This window comes from Anser brachyrhynchus (genome assembly GCF_964034855.1).
Source record: "Anser brachyrhynchus genome assembly, chromosome: 1".
Classification (NCBI taxonomy): domain Eukaryota; kingdom Metazoa; phylum Chordata; class Aves; order Anseriformes; family Anatidae; genus Anser; species Anser brachyrhynchus.
In genome coordinates this window covers 127,046,501-127,067,003 of record NC_137694.1, presented here as the reverse complement: position 1 = coordinate 127,067,003, position 20,503 = coordinate 127,046,501, and the positions used below count along the sequence as shown (strand labels likewise).

The 20,503-nt window shown below is 36.0% G+C and overlaps 1 protein-coding gene across 6 annotated transcripts in view; it reads left to right on the top strand.

Annotated features, from left to right (window-relative positions):
* The window catches only part of POLA1 (DNA polymerase alpha 1, catalytic subunit), a 220,839-nt gene that overhangs the window by 108,813 nt on the left and 91,523 nt on the right, over positions 1-20,503 (top strand). Inside the window, exon 35 of one of the 6 annotated variants that reach the window (XM_080587456.1) lies at positions 9,334-9,721. The exons of 3 other annotated variants lie outside the window; for them this stretch is intronic. In XM_080587456.1, coding sequence (XP_080443582.1) covers positions 9,334-9,366 — 33 coding nt within the window. In that variant the 3' untranslated portion in view covers positions 9,367-9,721. Of the gene's footprint in view, positions 1-6,857; positions 8,536-8,608; positions 8,677-9,333; positions 9,722-20,503 lie in introns of those variants that run through there. 2 more of the 6 variants (XM_080587455.1, XM_080587457.1) reach the window with 2 other exon arrangements.

Here is a 20,503-nt window from a genome sequence, read left to right as displayed (position 1 = left end):
AGGTAGATGACTTGGACAAGTTACCCAAATGCCAAATCTCAAGTTACTTTATTGCAAGGTCCACCTGGCTGCAGAATTTTTATTCAAATGATACTACTATATGCATTATATTATAAAGTGTGTTATTATATAATATGTCAAGGTAATGCGTTTACACAGACTGCTTTTTTATTGCTTCTGATTAACTTTTTTAGACTTAATATTTTTACGTTATCATAATACACAATGCTAAGTACTAAATAATCTTTGGCATATAAAGTGCTAGATACAACGTGCATAATATGTGCAATAGTAAACTTGATTAATGAAGGAAGATAAGTTTAAGGACAGGAAAAACTATTGTTTCTGATAAGAATGAAAAGTGGCATGATATTTTACTCCATTGTCTAGATTTTTTTTTCTAGGCAAGACCGAGCTATGAACCAAATCCTGAAATGTTTGAATATTGTAATTTGTCCTATTAAAATCTATTATGTATCTTATTATATAGCATATAGGATAATGAAGTGTCTTCCAAAAGGAATTTAATTGTCCTTTTAAGTGAAGGCTTTATAAATTTGGTTATGTTTTCAGTGCTGAGAAATTGCTTTTAACCTAGTTAACTATAATAATAAAGCTTAAAATTACTTTTTAACTGTGGAATACATTCAGGATTTGAAAAGGTGAGATTATTTTAGTGTGAAATGTAATTTTGAAGTTGCACAATTCTCATTGAAAAAAAAAAAAAGACTTTCCACTGAGTTGGTCAAGAAAACTTTTTGTCCTGTTAGCTCTTAGAAAAGCAGGTGCTCTGAGTTTTAGTGTATTCCTTTCATCAAGTACTTGTAGTGACTGTGTAACAGCTGGAGTTGAAACTTGTCAAATGGGTGTTTGCACTAATGTATATAATCCTATAAACTATAAAGACACACACAGAAGTAGTGTGGCAAAGTACCATCTGAATGAAACATTTGAGGAAGCTTTGAGACACTTACTTATGTCTCCTGTTGTAGTCCTTGCATCTAAGAGGTGCAGAAGTATCTGTTTAAATAGACAAATATATTGTCTGTGTCACTCCGTTAATTTTGATTTTTTTAGATAATACTGTTTTTGTATGTTGGTCAAATGGCATACAAAACATAATACATACAAAAACATAAGCTGAAAAATGATTTTTTTTTTACCCTTAAAATGATGTACTTTATAAAAAGTCAGCCTTATTAAGAGCCTTTTGGCCTTATCCACAGCTCACTGAAACGAATAAGCTTACTATTTTCGATGAGCTTTGAAAAACGTATTTTTTTCTTTTAACTGTTTAGGAATGTTGCGTGTTGTTTCCCTTAGGCTATTGAAATGCCTTCATATGTAGCTGTGTAAATTTAGGGGGGGGAGTGCCATGAAATCTAAAAGTGGAAAATCTATTTTCCCTTTTTGGCGTCTGAGGTTAATAGATATAATGGTGAAGTACTTCTTTCCTTCAAGAAGATGCAAATTTTAGTGCACAAATAGAATTTCGTAAGCCTGCTACAATCTCATTGTTTTTGTAAATTATTCGCCTCTATTTTTGTTCCTTCAATCATTTTTCCCCATTAAACATTGAAATATTTTATATCTGCCTTCCAAAACTTATCTACCGTTGTTCCAGTATCAGTGGATTTCTTAATAGTATTAACAATATCAATTTTAATAATGTTATTCCTAATTGTAAATACATCTAAAAAATGACAGACAAAGATTTTACTTCTTTTCAGAAATGCATTATTCTATGAAAAATTGATTCTGTTGTATGGTGTGTTTTTTTAATTCTGCTTCAGAGAAGAGCAAATAGATGAAAAGAGAGAGAAACGCTAGCTAATCTAAATTGGGAAATGAAGAGGGCTTTTTTAAGCATGAAAATTTCATCATCTTGTCAGCTGGCAGAATGCCTGCTGTGTGGATTCACAAAGGCTAAGAATTACACTTTCATGAAATTTTCCTCACTAACTGCCCTGGTTAATTTGAAAGATAACCCACTGTTCTAATTCATTCCTCAATTGGGCGGTGCAGGTTTTATCTTTGATCTGACAAAGCATTTGTGTTAATCGTTTTGGCCCTCTACTAGACACTCTTGGGATTGTGCTTTTACAATAAATGTGTCTGTGATAGCTCTTTAGTCTATTATACTTACAATAGATCCATAGAACTGGTAATTAATTCTGTACTGCTTTGGAAATGGGGAAGAATAGGTGTAGCTCTGTCAAGTGCTGCTGGGAAGTTTGTTTAGCTAGTTCATTTTTGAAGTGTTACCCTCAGCCATCAATGAAACATCCATGCTAGAGAATGGGTGAAGGCTGAAATACGCAAGCATAGATGGAAAAAGTGACCAACTTCTATGCATGAGAGCTGTGTTTAATTTATAGTAGAGGATCTAATTATTGTGATGCAAACTGGTTTGTTTCCCACTGAAATATTCAAATACTTGTTTTGAGCATTTGGTAAATAAACACCAACTCTTAGATCTTCTTTTAAAAAACTCTATAAAAATCAGTATTCATATCCATAAAAAGGAATTCCATGACATTCACTTGTTGAGGTGTTAGTTTTGCCAAGTGAAAATAAATGAATAAAAAAACAAAAACATTGTATATATCATTTGAGCAGTATCAAAATCCATACTGAACTGGTTAGACTCTTAAGCCATAGTCCTTGAAGCTACAAGTTTTTATCTTGTTTGTAAGTGTACATTTATGATATTAGTAGTGATATATTTGTAGGCTAAAGCCTGTATACTATTTGAAGTGTATGGCATCTTTAGATCAGTTTATGTTTTCAAAATGTGTAAGATGATGCAAACCTTAAAAGTTTTCTTCAAAAAAAAAAAAAAATACTGGGAAAATCTTAGTCCAGCCTGTATTGCACGGTTTTTATTTTTACAGTCTTTCTACTGGACCACTCTAACCCACAGACAGAAGTGAGTTTGAAGGCTATTGAACACTGCTAAATAACTTTATGCTGTTCAGCTGCGAAAATTCAGTGTTCAATAGCCCTCAAAATTTCTCATTTCTTACCTGTGGTGGGGTGGTCTACTGCTTGCACATTAGGTCGCAATATAAAAGCATGTTAGTACACTCGTTCGAGATCTTTGAATTATTCGTTTATATATGTATTTTTTCCCATTTTGATTATTTGTATATATGTATTTGGCTTTTGTCTTAGTATTTTATGCACTTAAAAAGTAAAAGATTTATAAACAGGACGATATTGTAAGAGGCAATAGTATTCACACAGGTTTGGGGATAGCATGGCATATTCGCTTAAGAGAACAAAGATGACAGGGCTCGTTCTGAACCTGGAATCTCCCACACTGCAATCATGTGTATTGCCAACAACCCACAGGTGTACACCACATGAACAGGTGAAAATATGATTGTAGATGATGGTGATGACTTTTGTAATCATGCTCTTGCAACAGTCATGTATTGAAAGCTTTTCTTCGTTTGGTGGGTGGGTTGGGGTAAGAAGATTTTTTGGAGTGAGGGAATAGTGCTAAGTAGTGGCAATAGAACAATATTTTAAATGTTGTTATGCTTATAGTACTAGGACTATATGGACATGTGTTGAGGAGAATGTAGAGCCAGAAAACAGAAGGAATCTTGACACCAATTGATGTGGTAGACACAATCAGCTAGCTAGAAGCTGCCGTCCAATTAACTCCAATGATTATTTTGGGAGTTCTTCCTGTTTGTATGTGAATGGATTTCTGAGCCTTTTCCAAGCTTGAAATTGTATCGCTGTCGTTTTAGTTTATACATACAGAAACAGAGACATTTATTTTTGGTACTGAAAGCTTCCAAGTCAAGGCAGAATGGGAAGCAGTTGGAGTGAATGATAAAAGATGAATGTGATTCCATGCACAGTTTATTGGGGACCCGAGAGAAGGAAGGGAAGCTGGCACCAGATTCTCAGGAGTTTTCTCTTCCCCTCTACTATAGCATTTTCTGATTCTTTTCTCGATTGAGGTTGACAGATGGGTCATAGGTTGAATCATGTTTTGGTTAACCAGAAGAAAGTTGGAAATACCTTGATTATTGAACAGAGCGGTCACTAAGTGAAAGCATTATGTTTCTGTCTTTGCTGACATAGTTTACACCTACCGAATAATGAAAGATAACCCTTTGGTCACCACATATAGGGCATTTTGGGGATGAGTAAGCAGTTATTTGTCACAGCACTCATGGCATCTATTAACTGGGATTGATTCGCTATTACTGCAACTTCTGCCCTGTAAAGGAATTGTTTGTTTTAGACTTGCAGCATCAATATGATTTTTAGTGAAGTGTTTCAAAGTAATGATCGATACGCCTTTACAAAAGGTTTAACTCTCTTCATTGGATTTTACTAGCCATGATGGACATGCATCCATCTCTCTGATGGCTGAGTGAAACTGAGTGCAACTCTGTGCACTCAGAATTTCAGGCACTGTGAACGAGTGAACAAGAGCCAAGGAGCAGTACCTGTTTGCTGTTGATTCTTTCTAGTGCTTAGTCTCAAGTCAGGTACCTTGCCAGAGAGGACTCTTAATGATTCTAGATATATGTCTCAGCTAACTGTAGAAAATGCTCCCTGGGTTAGCCCCAGCATGGAAGAGGTTCTAAGAAATGCAGATTGCCTCAATAGAGTAAAACCAACTTTGTAATTTCCTCTGTAGGTAGATCATAGGAATGTAGGGGTTTATTATCACAATAATTTATCTGTTTAGGCTTATAAATGGCAGTAATTTGAAGATCACGTTACAGGAAATGTGCCCACAGGTAAATATGGTCATGGTTATGATTGCCACCAAGTGTGTAATGTTTACCTAGGTGATTGAATCACTTCTCTAATAACAAGATGTTTCTATTTTCAAAGGATTACAGAATGCTCTGTCTCTGAAGGTACTCTGTTGGAACCGATCTGTTACTCCGGTAGAAACAATGATGAATTTTGGTAGCATTTGTTTGTGCTGTAATACAGAGTTATGGTTGCAACTCCGTGTTCTAGCTTTAAACTGAATGCAAAGTAGCGTAGCTTTGGTCTACCAACAGCAATATTTGTTATGGGCTTCTGTAACCCAGAACTTAAAATGTTGGGAGAATGTGTGTAGCCTATTGAGAGGTCTGCCAGAATTACATGAGGAATAGTGCCTGGGCAAACTACTTTAAGAGCGAGAGATTAAGCCCTTCTTTAAACACCTTGGATTGACAGAAATGTTAGGATGCTATATAGATTCTAGGATTCACTTCTTCTGAGACTACCCTAACAAGAAATCATGAAACAAAAGAGGATTCATGACAAGTCACTGGTGTTGTAAAGATCAATGTTATTCTTTCTCCTTTTGACAGTAGTTTTAGAGATGGCTATTTTCAATCTGTTCAGATTTTCGTTGCTTTTAATTTAAATTTGTATGCAGTTTTGGATGGAGAAACGTCCTACTAGTTTCAAATTAGAGACGTTACAATAAATGGAAGTCCAGCTAAATATAGGTAAGGCTTAAAGTAAGTCTTTAAACCATCAGTTCTTGTGTAGTTTTGATATAGTTAATACATTATATGAACTTGGGACAACAAATATCAAAGAAGAGATTAAGTCTATATTACTACGCATGAACTTTTGTTACTAGAGAGTGCACTATAGCCAGCTTGTTGGGAGGTAACAGAAAGGATTGTCTGTTGATCTTGAGTATGTGATACTGGTTGATATATGCTTAATTGACAGTTCTTACGGTGCTCAAGCATCTTGCATCTTTCCAGAAAAACAAAGCTAAAATCCGAAGCTGAAGAGACCGTGTTTTCACTGGACACGGTTCTTTTTGCAAGGACAAGTTTATTTGACATGTGCGACCTAAAAATGTTGTGGTAATCAGAAATGTTGTCTTAGGAGTTATGATAATGCAGAAATCTGTAGTCCAACACTGATTTTAGAAAATGTCTTTTATTTTAACCTGTTGTTTAAAAAGTAAAACTAAAGTGGGTCTATCCATGGACATTCAGAGTTGAGTGACATATGAAAAGAACAAGATATGGACAGTTTTATAATAATTGTATGAAATCTAAGTTACCTGTCCAAAGTATCTGTCTTTATTATGAACCTGCTTTCAATTTTAAAAGACAGATTAAAATATTTTTTAGCATTTGGGAAACTAAACTATTTTTGGTGCAGAGTATACCTTCTTTTGTAAACATTTTGTTGTTGTTGTCGCTGTCTTTCATAGTCCATATCCTTGAAAATTATTGAGTAACAAAATGGAGATAGGAGGTGGCAGAAGGCACGTACATCAGAAGTTTCAGCTGTGTTTTCTTCAGCATGCTTTTCTTTGGCATTGTGGGGATGGGTCTTGTAGGTATTTATTTTTTCCACTCTTAGCTGATGAAGGAGTTTTTCAATCTTCTGGTTTAAAGCAGTTAAATTTGTCAGAAAATATTTCCAGTAACTTTTAGTCACAGCTCTACTTCTTGGTAAATTAATCTTAATTAAACAAGGTGTTCCTCAGTGGAAGTGATTCCAGTATTTGAAATCTCATCACATACAAGCTGTGTAGTTTGAGGGCTATTTCAAAAACTTGGCTATTTAAATGACGTTGAAACTATTTAGTGCTTGGTACTATTTAGTATTTGGTGCTTAAGAGAAACTGAATGAATGTGTAGGCATTCAAGGATTGAAGAGATAAGTGAGTAGTTCAGACTTTCTAGCTTGGTTCTGGAAGTGAGTTGGATGTGAACCAGCTTCAGAGCAACGAGGAAGAGCAGCACTGCTGAGCTTAAACCCCTCTGTTTGCGCTTTCATTCGTGTACTTTGGGATGGGGAAGGCAACCCCTTTCCTGAATGAGACTTCTAGGGATTTAATCATTTTTCTTTTACAGCAGCCAAGAGAAATCTGAGATAGTGCAACAAGTTGTCTATAACAGTTCTTCTGGCATAGGATATGCCAGTGTGCCTTGTACAGTGGCATTTGTTGCTCCTCTTGCCCCATGAAACCTGTACTTCTCTGCGTTTGAGAGAGATGCTTAAGAGCCAATGAAGTTTTGGATCATCTGAGATGAAAGAGAGATGCTACTGCATTTTAAATGAGAATGTTCCCATCTGCAGGAAGAAACGTCAAAAAGGCTTCATGAAAGGGTTTTGCATTTGCTTCACAGTGCCTTGCTCAGAAGTCAAGGTCTTGTAAGTGCTACAGTCTCCACTTTTTGCAGTGTCGGAATATCCTTCAGAGGATACATACAAATGATTTTTTAATTATTTTAATCCCCAAGCATTAAGAAAATAAGTGCTTTCGATGTCTGCTTTGGGAGATGGAATGATTTGAGTGCAAAACCTTATTCCAAGTCAGATAGTCAAGCTGTACAAAACAGGCATTGGTCCATACGTAGCATCCGGCATATAGGTATTTAAGTATCCTTGAAGCTCAGCTGTCAGGCTGGCTAGATGTGTTCAGATCATTTTCATTAAATGGCATCTACTGATGGACTTTACCACTACTTTCTTACTGAACTGTAAACATTAATTACTCTATTTTTATTCATGTGAGCATGTTTTTGTACTGTCTTTTCGTAAATTAGGCCTGGAGAGTTGGCAACTTTGCCTGTGCTTTAGTTCTATGCATTCTATGATGGCATACTGGCTTAAAGGCCCTTTTATTGTTAAAGATGAACCTCCCCTCCCTCTTTTCATGCCATGTGGAAGATTATTGTCTCTTCAGTCTGTCCACAGCTGCAGCATCCTATAGTAGGAAAAAAAAAAAAAAGAAAAAAGCTGTGCAGTCCTGCTAAAACTGTTACAGCAGCTAAATGACAAGGACTATTGTCTTTTTCATTTTCTTTCATCTGAAGATTTTCAGCTATCCAAGTATCTTCAGCCTAGTGATTGTGTTATGTTTTGAATCCACAAATGTAAAAAAACATTTCTGAGGTTTTCCAAAGGTAAGCTAGGTTTCTAAATAAAAAGAAAGACTTTGCAAAATTTGAAAAGTAGATGTTTTCCTTTTCTTATGAACAAAATCATTACTTCTTAAGGGACGTCTGCAAGAGAGGCATCAGATCCATGTGATTATCAGATCTCCAGATAAAAAATGTTTATGCAGTGACTGAACTCATTCCATCCAAAAATAAATAAATAAATAAGGTTTTAGAACTCTGGCACATACTCTGAATGTCTTGAATCTTTATCTCGAGCCTCCTATAGAACGGTGTAAACAAGGTGTTGATGTTTGAAGATTTTTTCTTTTTTCTGGACCAGAAAACGTTACTTTTTTTTGTTTTGTCTTTTTTTCTTTTCTGTATTGGTGGCTACAGGTCAAATGTGGAAAACAAGAAAGTATGAACTCCCAAACTGGTTTCTTTAATTAACCATCACACTCAACAGCAATATCATCCAAGAGATTTATCTAATTTGTGTTTTTTCTTATGTTTTTTCCGTTATCACTTGTCTCACCTGTCTTTGAAGATTATAGAAATACATGTGTAGAAGAGAGAATTTTTGTAATAACTAGCTTTCCTTTCCTAATGAACTTATAGTCAACATAGCAATATTCTTCATTTTCCCCCCATTTGATGGAAATTTCTTTACTAATGTCTTCAGTTTAGATTATGTGTATTTTAAATATCTTTTTTTTCAGATAATTTGCATTAGCAACACTTATTTCTGCTCTCTGTCAAGGATGTGAAGGATTTATCATTGTGCATATTTTACAGTTGGTATGTCTTAATGATTGTTTAAATATTTAGAAGTTACTGGATTTAGTAGAATTATCTGAAAGGACAAAATAGGAGGTGGAGTCAAGTGGAAGTGTATCCTCATCAACTCTGCAGTCAGCCCCCATTCCTTTGAGTGCAAGGCAACCCAGCTGTGAGGATTGCTGGCCACACTCTCATCAGAGAGAGAGAGAAAATTAGCAAGACAAAATTCCTCTCTATCAATCCTATCTTTACACAAATTCAGACTTCTGAGCTTCCATACGTGAGAGTGTAACTTAATTTCCAAATTACATGATGAAAGCACATCTGTCCCAAAATTAATACCTCTTGAGAATATCGTAATTGTATATACTGAAAATAATTAGTATCTGTAATTTGCAAGTCATAAATGTCTAATTTTTAGCGAAGTTGTTTGTTTCCATTTAAGATAAATTCTCAATTTAATATCCAAAGCAACATTCGTCTATACTACAAAGGAGTAGAATTGTTTAAAAACAGAGAACCCCCTCACCCCTCAAAAATACAAAGAAACAAAATGGGTTATACTGGATTCTGTTGCAGAAAATCACACTACATTTTTCCAAGAACGTTGTAATTCTTGTAATAATTGTTAGTGGATAATGCGTATTTTTTTCTCATATTAAAGGAATTCATGCTGGATGGTCTTGCAATGAACTAGCAGATACCAAGCTACCCATTCATGTGACCACCTGTCAAGCAGAAAGGTTGAATTTAAAATTTGAATTTGGTGGAATTTCTCTATGTATGTGTCTGTTTATATACTTGCATGAGTATGAATAAAGGCAATAAGATTAATATGGCTATTTAGACGCTAGATTGTCTTCCAGTAGTTCATGCAGTGTTGAGATGCTTTTTCACACAATTCTTTCTTATTTGCGTGTTTTTTGAAGGAAGCAATTAATCAAATTCTCCCTCCCTCCTACTGCTTTCTACCTCTTTCTTCTTGCGACAAGGGATCAGTATTTATATTCTCTTGTTCCTTTAATGGGGCAGCTTTTTGGGACCACCTTGTTAGTTTTTTTATTTTTTGTTTTTAACACAATCAATGAAGTAGCAATAATGGAGTAAACTAAATTGCAATATGGTTCTTGAGAGAGTTTCCTGGTTGATTAAACATAAGATAGTTTTAATATCAAATGCTGCTGCTCCCTCCCCAACCCATCAAGTGAAAGAGACTGAGATGTCTTACAGAGAATTCATAAAAATTCTGTATGATCTGCCTGTCTCTGGAGGCTTCCGAACAAGAACAAGTCATGCGTTGTAAGGACTTAAAATTAATAAAATAAATAATTATTATTTATATAAAATAGAATCTGCCAAGAAATGGTCAGGTATTACCCCAACATTATATTTTTGACATTTTCTGTTGAGTCCATTTGTGAAAGGCTTCACGAAGCTAGTGGCAAGATGCCATTCAGTAATCAGGTGTCATTCAGGAAGACCCTGAGTAACAAATAATTATTTAAGGAGCATCTGAGATTGTGGTGAGAATGAGGAAAATGATCTAGGAACGATTACAAGCTTTCATAGTGAGAAGCACATTTAATTTCTATGTAAATTAAATTAGTGCCTTTCTTTCTAGACACAGATCTTCACAGGGGAGGAGCCAGCGTCATAACCATGACTAGTATCGTAACCAAGGCTAGGGATATGCCAGCACCATAGCCACTGACTCCATCTCTTATAAATTATAGGTGAGTTATTTTTTCAGAAGAAAGGCATCTAGACAGACTTTTTTCACTTCCTTCCTCCCCTATCATCTTAATTGTGGGTAACTCTTTAGTTACGAAATTTTTTGCTTGTTTTTTATCCATTAGTGGTAAGACACTAAACTGTGTGGAAGGCATCAGATATGATATGGTGCTAGCAAGCTTTTAGAAACCGTGTTATAATAGGAAAGATCTTCGGTCAAAAACAGAGGCAGAATGACATCTAGCGAAAGACAAAAAGCAAGATGGAGTTCTCACTATGATACTTCAGATTATTTTTTTTCTAACAGACTTCATAGCTGGTCTTAGGACGTTCCAGCTGTGTTTAAATAACTATATTAACAAAGGAGTTTTTCTTATTTCTCTTATGTGTTTTGGAGCTCTTAGGGCAGTACCATGGCTATGCAAAATAACTTAACCCCTTCAACTTTAGAACTGATATGCTGGATCATTGTTTTGCTTACCAGAATGTGACGGGGTAGATGTTTGGTAAATGATATTTCTAGTTTTTAGAAACATTATAAACTTCAGTGTGCCTCAGTTTTCCCCTCGCATTTGAGGATTGTCTGACAAAAACTGAGGAATAAATATACTATAGGAAGTGCTACAAGAATCTAGTCTTGATGCTGGAAGTATGAAGGCTTAATGTCCATCCATCTATGTTTAAGCAGTTCCTGTAACTTTTGACGTTTACAAAATCTAGATGATGGCATAGAATATGATTTCAGTTGCTGTTATTAATCTTCAACTGTCTCTATCACTTACCTGAATGAAAATATATAGCACCTGGAATAATACAAAAAATCTGTCCTCCACAGAGAAAAGTAGGTTTCATATTTTTCAAATGGGAGCAAAACTGCCTGTGGATTCCCTCGTGCAGCATAGGAAGAGATTAGCATTCTGTACTGACGACTGAGCAGAGAAACTTTCTTAGGCACCAGAATCACTATGCAGTAGAGGTGTTATCCAGGTACTAAGCTTTTTTGGCTTCTATTGGGGTTGTTTTTGTAGGGGGGAAAAAAAGCACCAAACACAAGTGTATTTATTGGGTGAGAGAGCCTGAAGAGGGACAGAGCTGTATTTTTTTGATTTTTTTTTAAGAGAACAGTGTTAGTTTGGGACTAATCTGAAGTGCCTAATCAATTGTGTTCTTGAACATTTAATGAAATCTAGAAATACTATTTCATTGTTATGGATAATGCTTACAAACATCTGAATTTTAAGACTCTTTTTTTTGTCATCAGAAAAGCATGTGAATAATTCCCCCACCTGCTTGGAAAGTTAGGAAGTTACTGGAAAGTGGCTGAGTGAGAGAAAATCTCTCCTAATTTCCACAGTACAAAGACTTGTTCTTGCATTGGGGAAGGAAAATCATAGAATCACAGAATGGGTTGGGTTGGAAGGGACCTTAAAGATCACCTGGTCCCAACCCCCTGCCCTGGGCAGGGACACCTCCCACCAGACCAGGTTGCCCAAGGCCCCATCCAGCCTGGCCTTGAGCACCCCCAGGGATGGGGCATCCACAGCTTCTCTGGGCAACCTGTGCCAGGGCCTCACCACCCTCTGAGTAAAGATTTTCTCCTTATATCTAATCTCTAACCTGTCCTCTTTTAGTTTAAAGCTTTTAATGTAAATTCTTCTTCTTCCATGAGGCTGAGCTTAACACTCAGATGTTAGTGTTTATGGAAAACGTGTCTTACTGAGGAATTACTTTGTTGTGTTGCCTAAAGGGGAATGTAGTCCTTATTTCTTTTCATTATAGTGCAAAGTTGTGTTAGTGCTATCAGTTTATAAAAGCTCTGCTACTTCTTCAGAGAGCCTTGGGGCCATCCTCTGATGTTTAATTGCTTTTAAATCTTTCACAAGAGAAAGATAAGAACATGCTTTCCTTGAACTTAACAGTTTGGGCAATTTTCTGTAATCCAGTAAATACAAATTGTACCCTGATTATCCATCTATGTCTGTCAAGCAAAGTTTAATGGATGAATGAGTGAGTCAAATCCTATGCATGGAAATATACGAATGTGCAAAATACCAGTCTAATTACAAGGCTGCTAAATTTACACAAGGTCAGGTAAACAAGGCACTGTGTAATGATTATTAATTGTTAATAACGCCTTTGGGAAAACACGTTTCTGCTCTCAACACCTAACATTTTTGCCTTTTCAGTTATATTAAACAGCCAAATTGATCAGCTATTAGAAAAAACAAAATACATTTTCTCTCATTTTTCTTCTACCCCACCTCCATAATTGTTTATTAAGTTACTTCTGAGTAGTGGGAAGGATAACATGCATCTTTGCTACTGTTCTAAAAAAAAAACGCAACAGAACTGTTGAACATGCTTTTAAAGTTTACAGTAAAAATATTGTGAATAGATTTATTAACTGATAGCATTTTTCCTCTTCAGTTAATACAAGGAGCACAGAAAATCCTACAGTCTCTTGTCCTATGTGATCAACAAGTCATTTCTTTTTCATAGTTACCCTTTGAAACTTTTTTTTTTAAATTGCTCAGTCTGTCGTACCTTCATTGTTGCCCTTCGCTTCCTCGTCATCCACTTACTTTTTAAACTTATCTGCTTCTCTCCCTTTGTCTCCTTTCTTCCACTGGACATATTTAAGTTGTCGCTTTAAGACAGGAATTTACAGGAAAGGAGAGAGACAAGGTTGAAGTGGGAAATACAAGGTGCCATTATTTCATAAAATTAAAATTGGCAAACGCAAATTGACTTGCTGTGTATGTATATTAATTTTATACTGGGTTGTCAAGTTTTATGAACAGTTAACTTGGATAGGAACGGTAAGGGAGGTTGCATGTAGGAAAACCTATCTGTAATTCATTTCAGTGCTTTGCCAGCACTTGTTCTCTGCGTTCAAGCACAGTGCTCTCCCATTGCAAACTGTGCACCCCTCATTCTCTGTCAGCAGTACCACTTTCTGTAGCACTGCTTGAATCATAAAGAACACATTCTGAAAATAAAAGAGATTTAAACCTCATGAGGAAACAAATATTCTGGTTTAAATATTGAGAAAAATGTTCAAATGTTGTTTGTTAGGGCATTGCCCCCCACAAAATATAGACTGATTAAGTATTAACCTATGAAAAAAACAAGTTCTATTTAAGAAAGAGATTTGCCTCATTATGATTTGACATCAGGTGGATCAGTAATGATTCAAGGAACTCCATCAACGACTTTTATTTAACAGAATTTTCTGCAGGAGATGCAAGTTCCTGGGTAGTGGCTAACTTTTTGGATAAAACAGGAGTATTTTCACCTGTACGAATGCCCAAATCTTCTGCAGATGGAGCTTCTGAATGACACTTAGTGGTAAGCAGATCCAAGGGCTATTTTATAGCATTCAAGATGTTTCTGTTCACCACTGTGATTTTTGTCATCTTTTCAGCTTCACTGAAATTCTATTTTGAATTGCAAAGAAGGGTAAACAAAACAACAAGTTTATCTGTATACCTCATTGTCTGCATTTCTAGGCTTTCTCTTTTCAACTTCTGTTTTCCTTGACTGTCTTTTGCACTTCTTTTATTTCTGTTTTGCCACGATACTGGTGGCAGAGCCATGTGGGCACTGAAATTGATGCGAGCTGTGGTTTTGCTGGGTACACAAAGGCTGCAGCTATTTACCAAAGTCCTTTTCATCTGCTTTCTCGATATTCAAGTGTAGTATTTTCTTTTCCTACTTCCTTAAAGAACTAGGATTGTTCCCAATGCTGCAGATTATTATATTTAAACTTATTACAGCTGCTCTATTGAACATATATCAGATTCTGCTAAGCCTGAGATTTTTTAATAAAAATCTTACTTTCAGCTACTCAAAACTTACGTATTTTGATACATATATCTACTTTTTGTAACATGCTTTTTCTCCTTCTGATGCTGCTCTTCTTTATTTTCAAATATTAGTAGACAGTGATGGTATTTCACTATATCTGGTGTGTTTGTAACCACTGGAAAAATTATTGTAGCATACTTTTTTTTTGTATTTATAGAGCGTTTTTTTGTTCCTGTTCTTTGCATTGGTTTCTTTTATCTGTTTTTAGTGATGTACCCAAGATTGTAGATAGCATTTCAAGCAAGGTCTCTCCGCTGGCTTTATACAGAGAAATGATTACTTCTAGTCCTTTGTTCGTTTTTTTCTGCTTCTTTCTTCTCATTCACTTTTCCTTTTGATTAGTGTATTATTTTAGCATAATTTTTGCCTTTCAGCTTCAGTCTCTCACTGTGAGCTAACATTTATCATTCTCACATCCCTCCTCTCTCCCTCCCTCCCTCTTTCTTTCTCTCCCTCCCTCCCTCCCTCCCCAATATGGCCAATATTATCCTTGCTGGTTTTATATTTATGCTCTTTTATAACTTGGAATTTGTCTATTACATTTTGGAATTTCTTGTTTCCCACTCTTGTAAGAACTTCCCCAATTTGTGTATAACTGTCACCTAAACAGTTTCCCCTGTTGAAGTTCTTGGCTCTTAACAGAAAGCCTGGGTGGTAAAAAGCCTGACAAGCTTAGCAGAGCCTAAACTTTTTCGTTTTCTAACAAGAGGAGCTCTCAATTCCAGTATGAATTATTTGTCTTCTTTCCTACGTCAGTGGTGAAGCCAGTCTGGATTCTTGCTAGCAAATTGAGTTTGTTTGGGTCAAGTTGACCTTGGTCTGAGATCACAGAAGTTTTATTGTTTTGGGTTTTTGCAGACATCTAATTCTTACTTTTCTAATATTTCTCTTTCATAAAGTGAAACTAGTATTAGTAGGTACTCTCCATTTAGCTTAATTTTGTTGCTTTATATATATATATATATATTTTTTTTTAAATGATCACTCTCGTCATTATTTGCAAAATACCTTTGAATGTTCACATTTCCCAAAGGCTATTAAGTAATTCAGAATTGTTCTTTATTTTTACAACTCTGGTACTTCAAAGAAAAGAATTGGACCTGCATAATTGGATTGCTTGGACCAGGCCTGGTCTAAGCAATTTCTGCTGCCGTTTGGATTTTGGAGTTTGGGTGAATTTTGTTGACTTAGTTTGGTCAAGTAAAGGTAGAAAATCTGTTGTTACTGATTTTTTTTCTCATTTTATTCCCTTTCAACTTTTATGCATGTTGATAAGTTCGGTCTGTTTTGCAAACACTTACTAATGCTATAATGCATTTTCCCATATCTCCCTTCTCAAATTTTTACCGTTATTGATTGAAGATTCAATTGAGAAATGTGTTTAGAACCCTGCTTTCTGTGGTAATCATAGAAGTCAGTGGGAAGACAAGAAAATTGTATTGAAAGAAATTGTGTGCGTGTGTGTTTTGTGTTTCAGCATAGATTATCTCTGCCAAAATAATAGCTGTCATTTTGTTCTTGTTATATTAGTGGCCTGTAGCTTACTACTACCCCTTTTGGCTTGCTTTTGTCCATTTGTCTATTTGTGAGTAGAAAAAATTTTTGTGAAGGGCCATAATTTGGGGGCTTTATTATGCTAATAAAATCAATATTTTGTTATCTGTTTAAATTAAGTATTCCAAGATGGTGACCCCACTCTACCCCAGTATCAAAGCTGCAGACCTTAACATTCAGTGACTTTGAAACTTGAGTTCTGTTTAGAATTTCATGTCATGCCTGTCGCAGGAGAAAAAGACGGAAAATGTATACGCTGAGCCTATAGGACTTCCTGCAGTGCTTATTAATCCTTTATGGATCATTTGAAATGTTTCTAGTTTATTTAAGCTTTGCTGCTTGTATCAGATTGTTCCTGCAAAAAAAGGAAAAAGTGATCATGCTTTGAATTTTTAAAAATGATCTCACTTTCAAGCAAAAGCACTTTTATGCTCCATTAGAGTTGAATTTGCCAAACTCTTACATCGCATTAACGCAAGCTTTACTGGATAGATAAACGTGTTGTTCGAAGACTGACTCGAACTTTACCAAACTGCATATTAAGATTTTGTCTTCTTGCAATTTTGGTCTGGAATATTTTCTTCATGCAAATAAAGGGAGAGAGATGAACTTATTTCATTAAGAAACCGTATAGTGCAGTTTTAATCTTTTAAAATGGGGTATAAAAGAGGAAAATCAAATTGAATAGTTCAGTATACGACTAAAGAGTCTGGTAAAACTAAGGAGTATGCCATCTTCTCTGAAGAAGCATTCAAAGTTTGTATAAATGGGACTCTGCTTTCTGTATTTTGCTGCTGTTTTAAAATAGTTGATAGAGTTGTAGAATAAATGCATTATGATTTCTAGCTTATATATACTATAATAATAAAAAAAAAAAAAGCTCTGCGTCCACAGGTAGGAAATGAAAACTGGGTAAACTTATTTTGGTGGCAAATTAAGGGCTAGTCCACAAATGGCATCCACTAGCACAGGGAGAGAGCTTGCCGTTGAATTCCCTGCAGTTCTCAGGAATACTGAGGCCAGCAGATCCCTTTGCAGGGCTAGTGTGAAGGTTGAAACATCCATGTTTTCCATTTTCTGGTGTCCCTTCCTCTCAAAATATATTTTTCTTTGTTTATTTCATAACTAAGGTTTATTGGTTTGTGTTGTCATTGTTAAGTACCACTCTCAGGGAACTTTTGAACTGTTGTTTGTCAATTATACTAAGATCTTTGTAATACAGACTAGTATTTTTATAATACAGACTTTATAAACATCTGCTACTTGTAGTAGTTCCACAATATTTGGATATGTTGTCTGCTCAGAGTAGTGTTTTTCAGGCATGGTTTATATGAAGTTTCTGCCTTAGAAATCAATAACTTCACAGCAAAATAGAAAATTATTTGGCATTAGTCTCCAAAAAGTCTCTTCTAAGAAGTCATGTTCAGTAGTAGATTTTTGGCTTATTTCTTCAGTGTATCTCATGTGTTTTATAACATGGGAGAATAGGTTGATATCAATATGAATTAAAAACACCTTTTAGATATCTTTATACTTGTACAAAGTGCTTATTACCATAGTAACTGAGGGAGTGTATTAAGTTAGTATATATTTTTTAAAATGTTTCTAAAACATAGTATACAGAAGCCACAGGCTTCCTGAGTGCCCGTGCCAGTACAGGATCTGTGTGTATGCTCATTATTCCATTAAAAAAAAAAAGAGGAGATAAAACAAAACTGTTGCATTATCAACTTAAACATTCAAATACTTTCTTTTCATGTGGCATGCAATCTGACTTCAATTTCACTTACGTGCTTGATGGTATCAGGGAAACAACTGGAAAATTCTTTTTTCCCTGAAAATGTCAACTAAATAATCTGAGCTGTTCCTAGCATTTTCTTTTAATTTTCTTGCCCGCCTTTCCTGTCCACTGACCTTTCTCATTTGTCTCTATGGCTCTTTTCTCAAGCCTTAATAAATTAACAATGCCTGAGTTATGCCAAGGCTAATTTAAAAGAAAAAAAATCAAAACACTCTTACATTATTAAGAGTACTGTCACATGATGCAAGTTCCTGGCTTAGAGTAGACGTGTCTGGTTTAAGATAGGTGTTTGAGGGGAGAAAAAGATTTAATTCATAAAGATCAGAGGTAACTAATACTAAGTCAAAGCAAATTATTCTATTAAAAAAAACAGGATGGTAAGAGGGATTGTTGCAGATGTTTTCATTTTGATTTAGATTGCTCTTTCATTTTTTGATTTAGATTGCTCTTTATAAAGAGAATTTTCTTCACTGAGTCACGTATTGGTATAGATGAATGGTATGGCAGTCTTTCCCTGCAATACTTATGCAACAGTATTGACTTAAGGTGGACTTTGATCTTAAGTATTTCTGGTCATGCAGAATGAAAAAAGATATTCTACCAAAATGTTTCATGTGTTCCACTGCTTTACATGAGACAAAATCATGGTGACGAGGGCTTGCGGCTAATAATATGGGGTGGGACAGGAGAGAGAAAGAAGAGGTAACCTAAAGATGGAGGTTGGTTGGTTGGTTTTGGTAGGGTAGTTTTGTTTTTATCCTTCCTGAACATTTCCTTCACCCTACTCTAACGAAATGTGCCTCGGAGGAATTGGGTGATGTTTTCTTTTAATAAGTTAACATCTTGCCTAAGCCATTATACAGTTATCATATGGAGCCTTAATGTTTTGTTTCTGTTTCCCCCAGCCCATATATCTGATGCCTGTGTACTATTTTGATTTTATTAATTGACTGTTTCTCTCTGAAATAGTTCTGCCAACATTCAGTGCGCCATGCATTAACTCAGTTCAGTTCCTCTCTGTGACATGGAAGTTACTATCTCAAAAAGGTGGACGCTATTCCTAGGACTGGATACAGTTTTTTGAGCAGTGTATATATATATATGTATACACATACAGTGTATGTATATATATATATAGTGCTGTCCTGCAGCTGGTTACTGGGCATTCATCAACACTGACTTTTTTAGTAATTTAATTTAATACAAGCAACAAACATCCAATACCTTTGAGTACATCTGAAAGAATTACAGTCAATTTTGGAGGCTGTGAAGAGTTGGACATACATTGGGAATTTCCTTGTTTTGCTTTTTTCTTTTTGCTGACACCAATCTCAGCTAACCAACACGGTTACCCATTCATTCTTTTTAACGTCTAGGTTAGTTTGTATGGAAGAAAAAAATCATGGCATGCATCTTCTCTATGTCTACAGTAGTTGCCAAACAAATTATGATAGAATCAAAAAAGGGTGAAAGGGGCCTCAGGTGGTTGCATGGACCAGTTACTTACTTCAGGGAGGACTATCTTTGAAGTTAAATCCAGCCTAAAAGTTTCTTTGCACCTCGTTCGGCCGTGTTTTTAGTGTCTCTGTACTTGAGTATCTCCATGGATGGAGGTTCCACAGCTGTTCTAATGGCTGGACCACCCTGATGGTTTAACTGAACAAACAGACAAAATGCCTAATACTTATCATAATTTCCTTTGTTGCAGCCCGTATCTGTTGCCTCTTTTTGTCTGAGTGTGTATCCCTGAGAATAGTCTGGCTCTGTTTTTTCTTCTGTTAGGTAGTGGAAGACGTCTTGTCAGTGCCCAATTCATCAGTCCCCAGTAATGCTGCATGCAGTTATTCATCCCAGATTCTGGACTTCGGCATTGTTGAAATTCATGAGGTTCCTGTCAGCCCATTTCTTGAGCTTATCAAGGTCCCTGTGAGTGAGGAACTGGCTTCGAATGTGTCAAATGCTAGCCCCAAGCTGATGTTTTGTTGCTCAACTTGCTGAGGGTGTGTTCCATCTTACTGCTGATGCAGGTGAAAATAGGCCCCAGCTTCAACTGCTAAAAAGTGTCACTTGTAGCTGTCTTCTAATGGAACTTCACACCAGTGATCATAGTCCATGAAGAACAGTGGTCCTGCTAGTTTTAGATCCATTTTGTAAGCTGTGTATGAAACAGTATATATGACTTAGGTACAAGGATATCATGGGAGACCAAAGAACTGTGTTAAAGTCAAGGTAATAGGAATCCACTCATCTGCAGATACAGGAATCAATCAGGTTGATGAGCATAATTTGCTGTTCAAAAATCCATGCTGGCTGTTCACAGTAATGTTTTTGTCCTTCAGGTTGCCTGGACTTGGCTTCCAGGGGCCCAAGGTGAGGTTAACCCACTTTTATTTCCCCAAATCCACCTTTTTGTCTTCTCTGAAAAAGTGTGACATTCACCTTCCAGTCACCAGGAGCCTTGCCTGATTTCTTGACCTCTTGAAGATGATAAAGTAACTTTGGAAAGGCATTGACCAGCTCCCTTAGCACTCTCAAATATCACCTTGTCCCATGGACTTGAATATTTCCAATATGCAGGTGTGCTTCTTGCCTTATTCTTCTGATGTCCTCCAGGCTCTGCCACTATGTATAGGGATCTGGGAAGCCCGAGATGAAACCTTGTTGGTAAATAGCAAGGCAAAGAAGGCCTCAAGTCCTTCAACCATTTCTGTGCGCTCTGCCTCTATGTTCCTTGTGCCATGGAACAGCAGAGCCATAATTTTATGGGCTTTTCTTTCACAGCTTTTGTTGAAGAAGCCCTTCATATGCTTTGTTGATGTTAACGTCAGGTGAACTTTGGCTTTTCCTAATTCTGTCTCTGCATGTTCAGGCAGTGTCTCTA